Genomic DNA, 20,514 nt, shown 5'->3' with positions numbered 1-20,514 from the left:
TGAGGTTAATAAATGTCTTGATCAGGTACCACAGAATTGTATTGTTTCCTATTGTATAGGTGTTAATTGATAAATTTAGAAAAAATTAAAAATATAGGTAACAAAAGAAAAGGAAAATGGCCCATGATCTCATCACCATATTCTATTTTTGTTTCTGTTTGAGATCATACTTACATACAGCTGCTTTCTTGTCCTACAATAAAATATAACCGTATTTCTATGTGATTATATATTCCTGCCAGCATAATTTTTAATGGCCCCATAGTAATTGATTGTAATTCTATTAATGTTGTTACTAATTTAAAAGTTTCCAAATTTTGCTATAACAATAACCTTCCAAAATAATATTTTTTAAAGATTTTATTTATTTATTTGAGAGAGAGAGTGGGAGAGAACATGAGAGGGGAGAGGGTCAGAGGGAGAAGCAAACTCCCCACTGAGCAGGGAGCCCAATGCGGGACTCAATCCTGGGACTCCAGGATCATGACATGAGCCGAAGGCAGTTGCTTACCCAACTGAGCCCTCCAGGTGCCCCCCAAAGTAATATTTTAGTTAATTATTTGCATAGCAATGGTTATTTTTTCAGGCAAATGTATGGAAATCAAATTATTTGGCATACATATTTTTAAGATTTGTTAACCGTGCTAGCAGTTGTGTTATATAATTAATTTTCTTTGGTACTTAGATCTATAGAAGATAGATACAGCCTTTCTTAGAATGCTAGGACACACGAACCTCTTTTTCATTTTTGCCATTCTTCTATTTTCCTCCTCCTCCTCCTCCTCAATTAATGATCCATTCATTTAAGCATTTATTGACCATAAAAATAGAATAATAAGTAGCCATTATTGAGCATCTACTATATGCTAGGAACTGTTCTAGGTGCTTTGCATACTATTAATTCATTTAATCATCTGCAAATGCAAAATGTATGTTGTTATTTCCATTTGACAGATAAGTAATAGGCTTGAAGGGATAAAACATATTACCCATAAGAACTAAAGAACTGGAACATGGCCCCCTGTCTGTCTGATTCCCAACTCAGAATTCTTTCTATGATGCTCCATTTCTAAGCACCTATTGGTTTGGTGGGGGTGGGGGGGAGAGCAATCAAGAGTTTAATTTTAAGATATGTTAATTTTTAAAAATCAAGGAGAGACATCAAGCAGGCAGTTGAATTTAGAGATCAAATAGGGGTGGAGGAGCCAGTAAAGGAAACTGAGAAAGCAGCTGCCAAAGAGGTAGGAGTATGAGAGAAACTGAGAGATAAGGATGGAAAGTGTCCATTGAGTTTATGTAGAATCAACAGTGTACAGGTGAGTGTTTAGCAGTAGGCTCTGGGAGAAGAGGTGGGGACAGGGGAATGCTCTTGTTTTTTAGCTTTTCCTATTTCTGTGGTGTAAATATTTCCACTGCTGCCAATTTCAGACTGTCAGTAGTTTAACAAACAGCTTCCAGATTTTTCTGAAAATTTAATGTCCGTTCTAGTACAGTGTTCAAGTTGGCTCCTGCACACCACTGATTAAAGACCTTGACAAAAATAGTGCCAGTGAAGTGGTGGAGTTAGAAGACAAGCTGAAGGATATCCAGCAGATAAGTGTTATATAGACATTAAAATGATTATTTTGAAGAGACTGGTAAGAAAGAGCATATTTAATATAGCATGAAGAAGTTAAGCTATATGCTTGAGATGATGGGTGATTTCTCTTCCTGCCTATCACATTATATTTTTAAAAGGTTACATTTTATTTTTATAGTATATGGAAAACATAATCATTTAATAACTACTTATGTTTCCATGTACCTGCAAGGCATGAGACATAATCCCTGGTCTTATATTTTATAATCTAGGTCAGAATTCATACAGAATAAATCTGTAGAGGAAATAATTTTTTATTGAGGAAACAAGTATATAAATTTTGAGCTGATAGACAAATTTTCAGAGCCAAAGAGTTTCGTGATCATTACAGAATATACACATCTAAAGATATTTTATACAAAAAGCCCTGATTTGTATCGTTGAAAATTTTGAGGTAAAAAAAATTATGTATAAAATGGCTGGAATACAGACATAGAAATATTAGAAAGTGTTATGCTTCAGTTATGATGTGAATTCATGTCCTAGTCAGTTGAGTCCAGCTTTTTGTAACAAATACCTTTAATTATTTATTTCTGTTTTGTTTTACTTGTTGGAGGATTACTCTGCAGTAGTTTCAGCTGTTGAACTTGAATCATTTTAGACCTCAGTAGGTAAGCTGTTGTACCGTAAGGGCTTTTTAAAAATAGTATTCTAGCTGTAAGTGGACATTCCTTTGCTTTTTCTTTATAAAAATCCTCTTTACTTTCATTTTTTTGTCCCCCAAAATAAAGTAGCTTTAAATTTCACTAGCATATTTTGGCTTCAAGTTGTAAGAGTTCTCATTTTTGTTTTGCTATAGTTTTCTGTGAAATTTGCAAGAAATGTGTTACAAAGATAATATGGAGTCTAAAATTATCATACTCATGGTCCTGGAAAATATTAATCAGCTTGGAAGAAAAGATCACACGAGTTAAGTTTAGTTTCTTAAGTTTGGCTGATGCTTCCTATATGAGAGTTTTAGTTGTTTTGACACATTATCCTTTCAGTTTTTGCAAGTTTGATAATAAGTGACGTTTTAGTTGGTGTTTCTAGTGTATTTCTGCAGTAAACGTTGATATTTGAGTTAAAGCAAAAATAACATAAATTGTTATTTCTAAATGGTTTCTGACTCACAAGTTTAGCACCTCTTGTATCAATGCCCAGTTTATCAACAAGGGAACGTTACCTCACTTACCCAAGTCCACTAATGCACAATTGAACTAAAGGCATTAATGGCAGTGAATAGTATGGGGATGATAGTAAGACTGCAGTGCTACATTTGATTAAAAATTCTTGTGTTATTATATGTCCAGGATATGCTAAGAAGATGAAATAATCCAGTTTGAGAGGAGTTTTATGAGAAACACAGAAATGTGACTGACAGGGCTTATTTAGGTATTAGAGTTGGTTGAAAGGAAAGAAATAAGGAATGATCCTTTATAGTTTAGGGTTTCATGCATTAGGATTAAGAGCCCTGATGACTCAGGTAAAATGGAGCAACAACAGGGAACATGTTAGGCCCCACAAGGCAGTGTCACCCTACCCCGTTACCTCATCTTCTTTAATGCTCCTTCATCAGAGGAAAAAAGCATTATACCCGTAGAAGGGTGAACCAGAAAATATTTTTTCTTCTTGAAGTTGTTAGAAAATACAGATTATAAGAGATTATGCTACCATGGTGGTATGAATAGACAGTAGTAATTACCCAAAAAAAAACCCTTTATTTTTTAAAATGTTTTTTTCTTCATAAGAACAGTGCATATTCAGTCTGGGAAATAGTGAGTGATCATTTATTCATTCCACAGTATTAACTTGAGGCTTACCATGCAGCAGGTACTATGTTAGAAGGGATATATTGGTAAAAAGAACACAGTTCAGAGATCTCAAAGTCTAGCACAGGAGAGAGATTCTGGCAGTTCTCTTCTGTGCTGTTGTGTACATTGCTGTGCACAGAGCAAGGGTGCTTGGCTCGGTCTCTGGGGGTTGGAGGAGAAGGACCTCCCAGAAAAAGTGAAATCCAGGCTGAGAACCGAAGAGAGGCTAGAGGGAAGACGCCTGGGACATGTTCAGGTGCTGCGCAGGTGTGGACGCATGTGCGATCCTAATACACTGAGAACACTCAGAACAAGACACTTCTCACTTACCAGGAAGCGAAACTGTTTTCGAGTGTCTGTTAGTTACTGATGGAGAAAAGGCCAAATTGTGGCTAGAAATGCCCTCTGGAGAGGACATTACAAAATCTGAGTGTTTGATGTGTTTAGAGGTAGAAGAAAAATTAATCCAGTGGCATATTTTACATATGAAATTTGTAATGTAGCCGTATTCCTGCAATTTGTTTATAAAGAAAAGAAGGAAAATCAGCCAAGTTAAACATATGTATTCTCATTTAATGAATTGATCTGTACAGGTAGTGCTTTTTTTACCCTGACAAAAATATTTTTATGGAATCCTAACCTGTGTTCCATGAGGAAATACTGAAAATGACTCATGATTATTAATGATTTAATGCTACTAGCACAATGGTATCTTTGTTGAGGAGGTATAGCAGGACAGTTAATAGTAAAGTCTGGAACCTGACTGCCTGGTTAATCCCAGCTCTACCCTAGTTAGTTGTATGACCTTGGTCAAGCTTCTCCAACTTCCTTATTTGTAAAGTGGGAATGTTACTATAGTTGTACCCTGAGCTAAGTTCATTTGGTCAACTATATGAGGAATTTTATGTACTCCCCGAACTAAACTTTTTTTTCCTTTTGCATTTGTAAGGACTGGCTCGGGCTTTGCATGCCTCTTGAGTGTGACTGGAGAAGGGGTATCATTGCAGCTGTATCATTGTTGTGTGTTGTGTGTTTTCTCAGCATTCTCATATTTGTTCATTTATAGCGGCGATGATTTTATGCTTGATGCCCCCCTTTTTTTCTTTGACTTTGCTGTTTTTAAAGGGGATTTGAGATACTAAAGTGTTAATTCTGTGAACATTGAGTGTCATAAATAGGTTTATTTGTGAGCTTAGCCTTAAGCTTAATGTGTGTCACAATTATGAAAGAATACCATGAGAATAAAAAAAAAACTGTATCTTTGAATAACGCAATGTTTGCTTTTGTTTTTTGTTTGTTTGTTTTTTAGATTTTATTTATTTATTTGACAGAGAGAGAGGGAGAGCCAGAGAGTATGGGGGCGAGGTCGGGCAGGAATGGCAGAGGGAGAAGAAGAAGCAGGGAGCCCAACGCTGGGGCTTGATCCCAGGACCGTGGGATCATAACCCGAGCTGAAGGCAGACACTCAATTAGTCATTACCACAATTTTAAACTGTGTTATTTGTTTGTTTACTTATTTGTTGTCTGCTTCTTCTCCTTCTACCTAAAGCACCACAGGATAAAGTATGAGTCTTACTACTGCTTTGTATATAGTGACTAGAACAGTGTTGATGCTTGTCCAGAGTCCGTGCTTACTTAACTATAGTATAGAGTAACTGAATGAAGAAAATAGGTAGGTAGCATTATTCCGATTTTAAAAGGTCACACAGCTGCTCAATGGTATGAGTGGGATTTAATTCCAGTTGTCAGTCTAATACCAAAGACCTTATCCGGGCCATGAGAAAAGCAATTTCACAACTATTTTCTAATTGATTCTTCACCATAATCTTGTAATAAATACAGTTATCCACACTTTCCAGATGAAGAAACTGGGTCTTTTTGTGACTTTGTCAAAGACGCATCACTCAGAAGTGGGAGAATGAATTTATTTGGCTTGAGCTCAGTGTTTCTATGTTGTGCAGTGTTTCCCTGTAATCACTTGAACTCAGTCTAACTCTGTCCCAATGTGCTTTGATGCAAACTTGTCTTACAGAAAGTAAGACAGAAAGTGTGTTTTCTATTTCAGTGTTGCCCCCTTAGCTGAGCCCAGGTGACAGTGTTAAACAGGTAATGATTTTTAACTTAGAAGCTTGTTCCATTCCCATTGTTTTTAGTAACTGTATCTTTCTTTTAGTAAATACTTACTGAATACCATTTGTTTGACTGTATTATAGCTAGGCACTGGAAAAAACAATGATGAGTAAGAATTACGCTCCACCCTCAATTTGGTTAATACATAATAATATTTAAAGTACTTTAAAAAAAAAAAAAAGAACATGGAGTATCAAAATGAATGAGATACCTCTGGGCATGGAAAGATGGCCTTGATATAGAGTTGATTTAAAAAGTATACAGCAGCTTTTGAGATGTGCATGAGTCTGCTTTTTTTGTTTAAAAATAAAATATGCATAGATACGTCTATATGAATTATATAAAAAGGAAGAATAACCCCTGAAAATGTTAATATTGGCTATCCCTAGAGGTGGGCTTGAGTAGGTAGAAGATAGTACTTTCATTCTATTTATATTTCTTATGATAGGATTATGAGTGATTTTTACTTTTTTAAAATATTTCTTAGTATTTTTTAATATAAAAAAATTTTAAAGGGTGTATAAGAGAATTTTATCTGGAGAATGTTTATAATATTTTAGGTGAGAAACAGTATTAGAGTAAGATTTTGATTTTCTGATCTATCTGAATTTTCTCTATAATACGATTTTTATAGTTTGACAGTGAAATTTTTACGAAAGCATTCTTTCCGCCCTATTTTCAACAACAACAACGAAAACAAATGCAAACAAAAAAATAAATAAAGCAAGGTAAGGATCCTAACTAAAGGTAGGGGTTGGTGTAGGGGAGATGTGTAAATAGGGAAGCAACTTATCATCCAAGTATTGTTTAAAATTTGTTTGCATTATTATAATGCTAATAATAATCATAATTATAACAGTGACAGCTCACATTTACTGCATGCTTATTTAAGCCAGATACTGTTCGAAGTACTTTGCATGTATTAACTTAGTTAATCCTCTGAGGTAGGCTCTGTTGTTACCCCTGTCTTAAAGAGGAGGCTCACAAAAGTTATCTCTTGTCGAAGATTACAAAACTATTCAGTGTCAGAGCTGTGGTGTAACCTATGCAGTCCTTCTCCAGAGGTTGTACCCTACCCACTGCTATCTCTGTCAGTTTGTGAGATTCCAAATACCAGTCCAGCTCTTAATAAGGGTTTTAGTTTTTTTCCGCATTAATGAAAGAAACTGTTAATTTTAGGTGAGGATTCTGGTAGTATCCAAATTTTCCTAGTATCCAAATTTATTTTTTCAGCCCATCAGGGATTGGGAAAAAGTCTTTGTGATTTCTGCATCTTACCAGAAATGAACAGATGTAGGTGATAAAATTGTAGCTAACATGTTGTTGGTTGCCTTCTGTTTTGTTTCTCTGGGCAGGCAGCTTGGCATAGTGGAAAATAGTGGCTTCAGTTAGATTTGAGTTTAAATTCTGGCATCAACATTCTCTAGCTTCTAGCCTTCTTTGTTTCTTTATTTATAAAATAAAGATAATATTGCTATTCAGGGTGATTGTGAGAATTACATGAAATAATGTAGGCAAAAGACCTTCAGAGTAGAGTCAGGCACATAGTAAAATCTTAATAAATATTAAGTCACTTTTTCTTCTGGTAGATATCTCAGAATAAATTGAAGAATCATCTTAGGAAACAAAATGTACTTCATTTTTTACTATGAAATGCAGGTACAACTGTGACTGGAAAATGAATATTCAACGAAGTATTAATATTTTAAGATGCCTGGTTAATTTAGCACATTCCTATATACAAACCCAAATAATTTGTGGCAATTAATAAATTCATTTTTAATGACCCTTGCATTTCAAATTGTGGAAATGTAAAACATTGTAATGAATTATCTTATAAACATACATTTGAAACTCATGATCTGGTGTGATAGGAACATTTTATCACAAGTCAGATTGAACTCATACAACAATTTTTTATTAGTTTCTTCATATGAGCTTTTATCACTTTGATTTTTTTAGGGGCTCCTGGCTGGTTCAGTCAGTGGAGCATGCAACTCTCAATCTCAGGGTCGTGAGTTCAAGCCTCACACTGGGTGTGGATCCTACTTATAAAAAAAAAAAAAGAGGGTATCACTCTGATTTTTTAGATGTTTTCACATTTTTATCCATTTTTTGATGAATTTTTCCATTATTTTTGCTAATCTCCCCTTTTTTTCTCTTATTATTAAATGTGAACCAATTTCTATGTATGTTTTTGTTTCATGTTTCTTCTTCAGGTCATTAAAAAAACCCTGCATTTTATTCCACTGCCTATATAGAAAAATATCTCAGTATATTTATTACTCGAGTGATTGTAGACCCTGGCCTGTGATGTTGAGTAGTATTTTGGATGGTTTGAAATCATCATGCCTTCTGAAGAAGTGTGGCAAAGAGCAACTAGATTCTGAGTGGAGAACTGAGGAGATTTCTATTTGATTTTTGGGCTATTTCTTAATTTACTTAAAATCACATTTTACACAATTTAGTAATTGAGCATATTCTGTTATTTATTTAATAGGTTAGCTCACTCTCAAAATACTTACTATGTATCTCACTTCATTACATAACAACCTAAGAAAAGATACTGGATTTAAGGCATTCAAGAATGATGAAACATTTAAGGACCTTCCTTTCTTGGCTTACTGTTATTTTATTTTTTTTTTAAAAAAATGGGTGTATATGAAAACTATGTTCTTTTAAAAGCACAATTGTATTTTCTGCCTTATTACAATTAATTTATTTCTAAGAGCAATTTTTATTTAAAAAAATTTTTTATGGATTCTTCTCTCACTACTATTATCTCAGCATAATAATAGAGATGAAGTATATTCAAAATTAGTAAATTACTTGTTTTATTCTGTAATCTAATGTACATCATCAAATAAATACGGAAATCTTGTCCTTTTGTTTTTTTTCTTTTAGAAGAACTGAAATCAAATTCTCCCACACCTACCATTCTGTATACATGATTATCCAGATCATTATCTATAGTCCAGGATACTTAGTTACTCTCATGATGACCTAAGTTATTTGTACATCCTGACCATCATAGATATTGGTGGCCCTAACTGGAATAACTTAAAAATTGATTCCTAAACATAGCAGATCTAAAATGCTTACTTCTCAAATATCTATTCAAACCTAATTGACAGCAAATAAAATACCTTCATATTTGACTTGTTTTGGAGGCTGAAAATTTTCTTCAATGCACTGTACAAGGGACCTCTCTCTATTACTCAAATCTTGTAACACCTGTATCTTGAGACTACTGTGGGGGCTATTGATAATGTGTGTAAAGTGCTGGTGTGTGGTGCCTAATACGTAGCAGATAGACAGCAAGAGGCAACTGCTGTTTTTATTCTCTAAGAATGACTGGAACAAAGGCCAGTACATGCTTTCTGCTGAAAGTTTGTGTCCTGCTTATGTTCACTGTTCTTGCTTCCCTAAATGATCACTCCTGGATAATAGTGCTGGCAGAAACCACAGGTGACCATTTCTCTTCTCTCTAAAGAAAAATATAATATTGACTACAGTTGTTAAAAATAAGATATTTGTGTTATATTTATAAAGCAAATCTTGGGAAAGGGTGATTTTTAAAAAATATCTCTGTAAAATAGTCTTGGCTACTGTTTGAGAGTAGTACTCTTGCATATTTGAAAAAATATGTATTCTTTGTCAAAATTAATGGGTGATTTGGCTGGGCATAGAATTGTACTTAGGAAATAATTTTCCTTTAATTTCAAAGACATGAAAAACCTATTAGATTGGCTTTAGCTTCCAGTGGTTCTAATGAGAAGTTTCTTGCCATTTTGAGTCTTGATCTTTAGTCTGTGACTTGTTTTGTCACTCAGGAACTTTTAAAGGTCTTCTCTTTATCCCTGTTTGAGAGATTTTACCTGGTACCTTTTGCCTCCAGTGGGTGTTTGAGAATGTATGGAAACAGTTTTGGTTGTCACAGTGACTAGGGAGGATGCTTTGGCATTTAGTGCCTGGATGTCAGAAAGGTTAATTTTCTTAAAAAGCAGGAAAGCATCTCACCCAAAATGTTAGTAGTGCCACTGTTGAGAAATATTGTGACCCTTGTGTATGACAAGAGAAACAAGACATGTACAGCAAAGACCAGTCAATATGTTTGGTAATAAGGTTGTAGACATGCTGTGTCAAACAGCAGAGGAAGAAAGTGTAAATGACAAGTTACAGATCGAAATAGAATAAAAATCAATACATGAAATACAGCCATTAAATTATCCATGAGTATATATTTACCATGTTACCGCTTTGGGTTACTAGTTGGACATTATCTGCACTATTGTGCTTCATCATATTTTTGACATTTTTTTCTGTATTTCCAAGTAGTACGTGCTCTTAGTTACTTTGATAAGTCAAAAAAAATTATTTATTCTTTTCTGTGGTAGGGTATCTATTTGTAATCTAAACACTTAGCAATTCCAGATCCAGACAGATTTGAGGAGTAACATTTTTGCAAAGGCTAGAACTTGACTGACCATGATAGCGTATGTATTTAAATTGAAGTGGAATTCAGGAAGGAGTTGAGCAAGGGTTGTTGTACTCGTGCAGTGTCATAGCAGCTTCTTAGCAGTTTGCAATCCTGTTTCATTAATGTCTGGGGAAATGAATTACCAGAATAGCACCTATAGATAGCTATATTATAAGAATGCGAACATTCAAGGGCAAAAACAAATTCCTTTTGGATTATCCACCATTTTCTCATGGTTCATATCATTGCTTTACTTCACTTAATGTGGCTGACCAGGAAAACTGTCCATTGGAAATACAGAACTCTAAGGAAGCAGAGAGGGATTAAGACATTGAGGTGGGAAGGTAGTGGAAGATGCTAGAATAAGTAGTTTGATAATTTGTATTAATATAATAATTTTTAGGTATTTTTAAATAATTCGGTATTAATGTAGAGTCTTCATTTAATATGTATATAATAAACTTTTACTTTTCAGAACCTAAATCACAGCCGCAGCAGCTTCATCAGGGACAACACAGATTGTCAAATACTGAGCAAAATGGAATAAAAGATAATAATCAACCAAGATATGTTCCTCGAAATGATACCAGACAGCCAAGAAATGAGAAACCTCCTCGTTTTCAAAGAGACACCCAAAATTCAAAGTCAGTTTTAGAAGGCAGTGGATTACCTAGAAACAGAGGTTCTGAAAGACCAAGTACTTCTTCGGGATCTGACGTGTGGGCTGAAGAGAGAATCAAGTGTGATAGACTCTATTCTAGATATGACAGAACTAAAGATACTTCATACCCTTTAAGTTCTCAGCACAGTGATGGTGCTTTTAAAAAAAGGGATAACTCTATGCAAAGCAGATCAGGAAAAGGTCCGTCCTATGCAGAGGCAAAAGAAAATCCACTTCCTCAAGAATCCACTGATTATAATAATCTAAAACGTGGGAAAAGAGAAAACCAAACAGCAAATCCTGATCATTTTTATGACAGGAAACCACGAACAATAAATAATGAAACTTTCAGTGGTGTAAAAATTGAAAAACATTTTAATGTAAATACTGATTTCCAGAATCCTGTCCGAACTAATAGTTTCATTGGTGTTCCAAATGGAGAGACAGACATGCCACTGAAGGGCAGGCGAGTAGGACCTATTAAGCCAGCAGGACCCATCACAGCTACACCCTATGATGATAAAGTATTTTACAATAGTGGGCCCAAAAGAAGATCTGGGCCAATTAAACCAGAAAAAATACTAGAATCATCTATTCCTATGGAGTATGCAAAATTGTGGAAACCTGGAGATGAATGTTTTGCACTTTATTGGGAAGACAACAAGGTATGCATGTTCTAAAGTTATCATATACTAATAATACTAAATGTCACATTCTAGTGAGACCGTAGAAGGCCATTGCTTTGGGACTGTGAGTTTTGTTCTATGGCTGTAACTGTTTAAAGTCTTTGAACAAATTTATAGATGTGTAATTTATAAAATAGGAAAAATAAAATATTAATATTTTTTATGGATGCTTAGGGAGAATCAGTCACAAAATTTGGTTAGGTAAGATTTGATTTTAGATTGTATATCAGAACAGTATTTAAAAGTAATTAAGTGAAGTTAATCAGTTACTTCATTTATCATCAACTGTCAATGTTTCCTTTTCTTTCCAGTACAGTTATATGATTCACAAGGAAGAAAATGAGTTGAGTGTCACAGTTAAATTCTGCAGATTTCGTTTAAATTAAAGAAAATATGCAATTGGCCTGCTTAAAAAATAAGAACAGAACGGTTAATTATTTAGCTAACAATATATGATAATTATTAAGCCAATAATTTAAACATTCTTTTAGTTCTACGTTATATGCTATAGAAAGCAAGAAATCATGAAGAAATGGGAAGGGAAAGACAGATAAGGTCAAGAAGGAATACAGTGGATCAGATAAAAGAGTCTGGCTGAGAGGGAGAAGATCAACAGAGAACAGGAGGGGGAAGAGGAGAGAGGGACCCTCAGAGAGAAGGACCTTTGCACATGTTTTCCCTTCTGCCTGATATGCTCTTCTACCAGCTATTCTTCTCGTCCTTGAGGGCTTGGCTCCAACATCAATTCCTGGAGAAGCCTTCTTTGCCCTGCCCCCTCCTCCCTCCCTCACTATTGTCTTTCTCATCAGTTCCTTGTTTACTTTCTAAAACTTAACACAGTTTGTAAGTATTTTTAGTTTTGGTTCTTGGATCGATAGCTCCTTCCCCTACCATAATTTTCAGTTTCTTGGAGGCAGGGCTATGTCTGTCTAGTTTTCCTCTGCAGCCCTGCTTCTCCCACAGTGGAGGGATTTCATAATTACTTCTTGACCCTGTTAATTAGTTAATTCTGAAGAGGGCACTTATATTGGAAAAAAAGGAGGGTGGTAGGGGACTGGAGATATCAGCAAGATCATGGTAAAAAAAAGAGGAGTTATAGTGTGAGACACCTGGGTGGATGTGAGGATCAAGTTAAAGAAAAAAATATTTGAAATAAATATTTCATAGGTAGATCAGTTGGTAGATCATAGGTTCATCAGTTGATGCAGTAACGTTGTGCCCATGAGAGTATGTGTTTGGCTAAAAGGAGTGGTGGAGGCAAAGTTAACTGTAGTTTTCAGGGAACTGAAATTCAGGCTAGGGAATGTGGTTGGATCTTTTAAAAGGATGCAGTAGGGCCAGGGATCAGGAACTAGGCCCTATTGTGTTCAGTGAATGATGAGACATAAGCAGGGTGTTAGATATTTCCTGATGATAACAAGGAGAATGGTACAGGGTGGTATAACTAGATGGCATAGTCTTATAAGGTTTTTGTTTGAATGTGAGATAGCATCTGTCTAGAAGCAGCATCTCTACTGTCGAGTTTTTATTCAAGGCTAGAAGGAGGGGAGGAGACAGCACTAGCTGTGTCTTTTTTTTTCCTTCCAGAAAAGCAAAAGCCTTTCCAGAAATACCACCAGACAATCTCATTGGTTGGAACTATTTTACATGGCTCTTCCCTGGCTGTTAGGAAGGCTTGGAAAGCAAGTACAGGTGTTCTTCAACACCCAGACTCTTACCCTTACAACTCAGGCCACTCGCCTTCCAACATACAGGAACTATTTGATTTAGGTAGTGGGAGATTACTTATGTTTAGCTGTTCTCCCTCATGGTAAAGGCAAGTAAAGGTGAAGTAGTTGGAAATTGGTGTTGGTTTATAGAGCTAACGGTGTCTATCTTGGAGTGGCTACTTGTGTCAGATGCTTCTGTGAAAGTTTGATTAAGCTGAAAATGGACAATGTTTTTTTGTATTGGACAATGTAAGGTTATTGGTGATCTTGATGAGCAGAGGAAGTAAATGGAGTTCCAAGTTCAATAACTTTTGAAAGGCTTAGTATATGACTCATGCTTTCCACTGAAATCCTACAAGGATCATGCCCTAGTAGTAAGTGCAAAACTAATACAAACAAGCCATCACAAAGCCTAAAACCAACCATTTACAGGCTCAAGGATATCTGTTTGTACTCTATCTGCTGCCAGAAGAAAATATAATCCTCTTTTTGTGAAAAATAACATTTTCTGAAACCTCTTGTGTATTTCATCTGCAATGTCTGGTATCCTATAAAAAATTAGGAGGCATGGTTAAAAATAGAGAGAGAAAATGAATGAGAAACAAATAAGCAACAGAATAATAATGGACCTACATATATTCAGATATTAGACTTAACAGGTAAGTTCTTCAACAAATATTGAGTAAACCATAATTGAGTAGCTGCTAAGTGTCAGGTGCTTGGGATATATCAGATAGTTCGGGCTATTACCCTAATTTCTTGAAACATCTGATGAAATTATTAATAAAACTTTACTTTTAACTAATTATCTCAAAAAAATCAATAATACTGAATTCATCTGTTGCCTTTTCTGAATATATTTAATATAATATCATATAGTTTGTGAGAGTACCTAACAATTCCCAAAATGTTTTGAGCTTTTAGAGTATTCTTACAATAATTGGATGATCTTCTAAGGTGACTGTTTTGATTTTAATTGGATGTGTACTTTCATTTTAGAGTGAGGGACTGTGGGCTCTCTGAAATTACACCATTAAACAAATAAACAATATTCACCCTTTAAAAGAGATGGGATTGGGGTGCCTGGAGTGCCTGGGTGGTGCCTGGGTCATTAGGTGTCTGCCTTCGGCTCAGGTCATGATCCCAGGGTCCTGCATCGAGCCCATGATCCCATCAAGCCCCGCATCCGGCTCCCTGCTCCACGGGAAGCCTGCTTCTCCCTCTCCCACTCCCCCTGCTTGTGTTCCCTCTCTTGCTGTGTCTGTCTCTGTCAAATAAATAAATAAAATCTTTAAAAAAGTAAATAAATAAAAGAGATGGGATTAATCAAAAACTACATCAAAAACTAATGATGTAATGTATGGTGATTAACATAATAAAATAAAAAAATAAAAAAAAATAGATGGGCTTAGTTGTCTTCTGAAAACACCAAATGCTTTGTCAAGAATAGTCAACTTTCCAATTTTCTAACCAGAGACCAACCAAGATAAAGATTTAAGAAAAACATGAGTTATAGGGGCGCCTGGGTGGCTCAGTCATTAAGCGTCTGACTTCGACTCAGGTCATGATCCTGGGGTCCTGGGATCAAGCCCCACATCGGGCTCCCTGCTCCACGGGAAACCTGCTTCTCCCTCTCCCACTCCCCCTGCTTGTGTTTCCTCTCTCTCTCTCTGTCTTTCTCTGTTAAATAAATAAATAAAATCTTTAAAAAAAAAAAAAAAGATATCAATTAAAGAGCTGCTGAGATTCCTTTAAAAAAAAAAAAAGAGTTATAACTGTTAAGAAACTGTAATCTTAATTGCATTATAGTGCTGTAATGAAGATAATCAGCTAATTAGTATAATCTATCATTTAAAAAATTCTTCATACTCTCTTACCTTCTCTCAACCTTTATTTCCATAGGAGGATTTGAGAATTTGGGACAATTCTCCTTCTCCCTCTAGACTGCCATAATTAGTTCGGTTCTTTCTGCCCTCTCAACTGGAATACTGTAACAACCTCCAAAATGGTTTTCTTGCCTTACACCTTATTCCTCTTAAATTTGTCATTGCAACTACTATCACTAATCCTGGTCTTATACCATATCATTCTTCGTAGTTAAAATCTGTCACCTGTGGAACAAATCTAGCTGGTAGCATGCATATAGAGCCTCCATCTGCTGGCCCTTAGCCTTCTTATCCCTTCTCATTTCCTATTGGTTGGCCCTTCTTACATCATGCCATAATTAACTCTAAACTTTTTCCAGTTTCCTGCACTCATCTCCATATTTTACATCTCATTAACTTTCTTTGGAACATCCTCCTCAGCTTTTTTACTTAGCTAAAACCTTCTTCATCCTTGAAGACTGTATCCATTGTCATCTGCTGCAGCAAGTTCTTCCCGAACTCCTCAGCCTTATTAAGTGCCATATCACTGCAGTATTAGTACAGTACACTCCACATTATACAGAAGGCATTGTTTTACACACATTGTTTTTATTAGATTGTAAGCTTCTAAAAGGATGTCAGCTTACTTATTTTCCTGGGATATATCATGACTCTTGTTTGTGGAGCTTGCCAGAACTGACATAATTATCTGAGAAGCTTACAATTGAAGCATAGGTCCAGAAATAACTCACAGCAATTCACAGATCACAGAAGTGTGAGGTTAAAAAATAAAGGAGGGATAGATAGATGTGAATATATATCAAGAACTCTAATATAAGAAAAATTCCACACACACACAAAAAAAAAAGGAAGAAAAGAAAAATTCCAGCATGGTGTCTCTAAACTTGCCAGCATCCAGACGTAGGAAGGAAACACTATAGATTAACTTAATAACCTTTGTGATGTTCATCAGTAAAAACAGATTTTTTTTTCCTGGTATACTCAGGATAACGTATTTTAGAAGGATGTAGACAGGAAGAATTTTTGTTGCCTGTAGCATTTTCTGATTCTGGTGAGCTTATGAAGAGATACTGTTAGAGTAGATAGTGTTATAATAAGAGCATCCAACTACCCTAGTTTGAAGGACATATTCCTTAAGAGTAAATAGTTTTTTGTTTTCATTTCATCTTCACTAAGCAACATTCAGACCTATAATTTGGGTCCTGAATGGGTTGACCTATAGTAGAGAAGTACTTCAATTAGTTAGTTGACCTACTTCTAGTTACCTTAACAGAAAAAATTTGATAGTTAAGTTATGTAAGTCAGTTCCTTGTGAGTTTGTTAATGTGAATTAGTTCCCAGAGCCAAATTACACTAGGTAAACGGATAAAATAAATGTATCTGGTCTTGCAGTGTGTCAAATCCTATAAATCCTGGATATAAGTAATGTGTTTACTCCTTACCTGATAGCCCTACTTCACCCCAGCTAACTGTGGTGACTGGCAGTGAGCCTTCTTTGAGATTTATTTTTGTCATATATTTCTGTTTCTTACATAAATTGCTCCATGGTTATATTTTCTGAATTAGTACATAAGAATTGTCTTACTAATGTTGTCAAGAGGCTTCAGTGGCTAACAACAAAACATAACACTAGTTCTTTTTACACCCATTAACATGTGAATATTCTCTACCGACCCTCTTTGTTCTGTCCTGAAATCTCACTACTGCTCAGCATATGTCAGAACTCATACAGATGAGAGAATTTCTCTCTTTTTTTTAGCCAATTTATGATTATCTAAAGTTAAGTTTTCTTTCTTAAAAATATTATTCCCTTAAAAATTTTCTTTCAAATATTGTATATTTGAAAGTTGCTTACAGAGTAGATCTTTTTTTTTATTTTTTATTTTTTATTTTTAAAGATTTTATTTATTTATTTGACAGAGAGAGACACAGCGAGAGAGGGAACACAAGCAGGGGGAGTGGGAGAGGGAGAAGCAGGCTTCCCGCGGAGCAGGGAGCCCGATGCGGGGCTCGATCCCAGGAACCTGGGATCATGACCTGAGCCGAAGGCAGACGCTTAACGACTGAGCCACCCAGGCGCCCCAGATCTTTTTTTTTAAAAGATTTTATTTATTTATTTGACAAAGAGAGACACAGCGAGAGAGGGAACACAAACAGGGGGAGTGGGAGAGGGAGAAGTAGGCTTCCAGCTGAGCGGAGCAGGGAGCCCAATGCGGGGTTCGATCCCAAGACCCTGGGACCATGACCTGAGCCGAAGGCAGATGCTTAACGACTGAGCCACCCAGGCGCCCCTAGAGAGTAGATCTTAAAAGTTTTCAGCACAAGAAAAAAAGTTTTGTAACTATATGTGGTGATGGACATTAACTAAACTTACTGTGGTAATCATTTCACAATATATACATATTTCACTAAAAATTAATCTTAAAAAATGAGCTTTCAAAAAAATGCACAGTGTAACACTTTGAATATTTACGTTTCCATCAAATATTTCCCTCTGTAGACAATATCGATTATCATATCTAAAACTCATTTTTGTCTCCTCAGTTTTACCGAGCAGAAGTTGAAGCTCTCCATTCTTCAGGTATGACAGCGGTTGTTAAATTCATTGATTATGGAAACTATGAAGAGGTGCTACTAAGCAACATCAGGCCCATTCAGACAGAGGCATGGGTACGTGATCCAAATTCTGTATGGAGGCATAAGCTATTTTGAAGAAAATACATAGCTCTAAAAGATTAGTCATAGCAATAAAAAATTTGCCAGTGGAAAAAAATATTTTGAATTTGCTTAAAACTGGCTACTCCTAAAGTAAGATTCTAATTAATTGCATTGAACTACAATAAAAGTGAATGCATTGGAATTAACTTTTCTTGTGTAATGCTTTGTTATATTATGCTTTGGAAATAGGTGCCCTTTTTTACATTTGCAAGTTTTTATGCATATTTTGTTCCTTCCCAGCTTGTTCCTTTAAATTTGACTAAATTATGTCCAGCAGTTGTCAGATTTAAATCTCTGTTGGATACGTGTATATTCTTTATTATTTTAGTTACATATCAAATTAAGAAAAACACTTTAAATTATATGTGAAGTCATGCTGCATTTACTATATATATATTTACATATGTATATGTACAGATCGACTATAATATCTGTTTAATAATTATTTGGTTTTGTTGACAAATGTATGTCAAAGCTCTGTGATAATTTTGATGATGTAATTTAGAACTGTTGGCCTCATGAGAGTCCATTTTATATAAGGACTTACGTGACTTTATATAGACAGATTCTCAGCTACATTTTAGGAAAAACAGGAGGGCAAGGCATATTAAAATTAGTTTCATATAGTTTTTTTAAATTTCCTTTCTCCAATTTATAGGTAGCTGTTAATAAACTTATCGTTAGAAGTCTAATTTGTTTCTATTTCTCTAAAATATCAAAATATACTATGAAAATGTATTATTCAGACATTAGCCTTAACATTGAAGTATACAGTGTTTTCTCATTTGCTGACTTTTGTTGGTCTTCTTACATTTTTCTGTCACCACCTCAGTGTCCCCTACCCCTCCCCTCCCCCATCCCGTCTCCTCAAGAGAAATAAAACAACAAAAAGCCTAGTACCAATAATTATGCTTTGGGCCATGGAACTTTATTTTTTACCTTTTTATTCTAGAAAAACTATCATTTTCTAGATAATTTATCATTTCATATTTTATAGTATATTACTAATGGTTCACATGTTTAATTAAGAGATCTTTTCCCTCACTCTCATTGTCTAAAGTTTAGAGACTTTTTCTCTAAAAGACTGAAATACCATCAGTATCTAATGTATGTCTTTCTTTCCTTGGAGAAACTTGATGTAACCATATCTTTGCCCTTCTTATTCTCATATGACTGGCTATTTTCATTCTCTTTTTTCCGTTAATACCTCTTAACGTTACTTTGATGGTAAAAGTAATTATTTATTAAGTCTGTATTTCTAGAAGGTGAGTCCTGGTTTGCTGTTCATAATGTGCTCTCAAATGTGTTTAACTATTACAGTCAAAGAGTCAAAATAGAGTTTTTACCTTTAGGTTTTTTAAATTTTTTAGAGGATTTGATAAGAGATTGATTTTATTCTTTTCTCCCTAGAGAAGAATTTAGCTTCCTTACTTCACCTCTTTTCTACTTCCTTTTTCTGTTTCAGGGTGGCCATAACTGATGAGCACATTTGTCATTCCTCATTGTAGCTCTTCCATTCAAAGGTGTTTGGTACTGAGCGATCATTTTCTTTCTACAGTCAGTGACTTTTCCTTCCCACCCCCCCTTAATAGTCCTCATTGCTTTATCATTGATTTTAAGTCCATGTAAATTTAGCTGGACAATGACTTTATCAGATGTCACAACCCATGTAGTGATTCTGAACCACAGCAATACTTCCATATTCTTTCTACCCATTTGTGAATATTCATCTATGCTTTATTCTATTTTTTTACCAATTTACTTTTTTGCAGTCAACTTAAAAATCTTTTATAAAATGCTTGAAATATTCTACAGAAAGAAGCAGGATAGAATCACTAAATCTTTTGGAGATTCTGGTATTTTATCTCCTGTGATTATCGATATTTTATGATTTTGCATAAATTAATATATTTTTGCATCATAAACGTTATTGGGGATAAGATCATTCTTCTTTATCTGCATGAGTAACTGACTTAGTTTGTAGAAGCATCTCCTCGATATGCAGAAGCCACCAGTTTAACATATCTTCATTCATCTCCATTTTAAAAAAATACATATGTGCATATATCCATAAAAAGCCCCTGAAGAAAAAGAGTGCATGCAGTTGTCAATACATTTAATGTAGAGTTAGTGTTGAGTTCTCTAGGCCTCTGAGAGTATTAATGTTGGGGTCTATGAGCACTTTTTCTTTTTATAACTGGAATTGTGACAAGTTTTAAATTAATCAAAAGCAAATAAATATTCACTAGATCAAAAAGAAGATAATTCTAATTGACAAGTCCCACTAGAAAAATTAAAGGGCTGCAAAGGTACAGGGAAGTTTTTAGAAGCCTTAGCACAGTTGTTCACTCACACCATGGATTGTGTAATTTTTAATTTTTAACTCTTGCACTATTGTTAAATGTGATATTATATTGTATCTTTTATTAAAGTGTTTGTTATTGGTGTAAGATTTTGGAAGAACCTCGTTTTCCTAAATGTAGCAATTATCATTCATTGAAGATTTTTCTAATAGTTTGCAGGAAAAACAACCCAAAACCTGCATATAAATCAAAAGCTTTCATAGAAATCAGTTGCCTGTATTGTCTCCTAAAGGTGTGAGGATAAACCATTAAATAAAAAGCATGAAATATAAAGAGACTCAGTGACTAAGTTATTAGTCTCTTGTATGGAAAATTAAAATAAAAATCAATTTAATACTTTAAATCTAAGAGTTAATATTTTTCTCCTGAAGTTTAGGAATTATTCGCCTTTGCTCTGTAGACTAAATACTTATTTTCCCTTTCTATTTGGATACATCTTTTTACTTCCA

At 34.9% G+C, this 20,514-nt stretch overlaps 1 protein-coding gene across 5 annotated transcripts in view; it reads left to right on the top strand.

Annotated features, from left to right (window-relative positions):
- Nucleotides 1-20,514, top strand: part of TDRD3 (tudor domain containing 3) — a 156,061-nt gene that overhangs the window by 107,544 nt on the left and 28,003 nt on the right. For all 5 annotated transcript variants that reach the window (XM_032402894.1, XM_032402897.1, XM_032402893.1 and 2 more), the window contains 2 exons: nucleotides 10,518-11,368; nucleotides 17,529-17,654. In XM_032402894.1, the coding sequence (XP_032258785.1) occupies nucleotides 10,518-11,368; nucleotides 17,529-17,654 (977 nt within the window). The remainder of the gene's footprint in view (nucleotides 1-10,517; nucleotides 11,369-17,528; nucleotides 17,655-20,514) is intronic.

The sequence above is a fragment of the Phoca vitulina genome, unplaced genomic scaffold (genome assembly GCF_004348235.1).
Source record: "Phoca vitulina isolate PV1807 unplaced genomic scaffold, GSC_HSeal_1.0 scaffold5, whole genome shotgun sequence".
In the NCBI taxonomy this organism is placed as follows: domain Eukaryota; kingdom Metazoa; phylum Chordata; class Mammalia; order Carnivora; family Phocidae; genus Phoca; species Phoca vitulina.
Note: the sequence above shows the minus strand (reverse complement) of the source record. Positions and strands in the feature narration are given on the sequence as shown.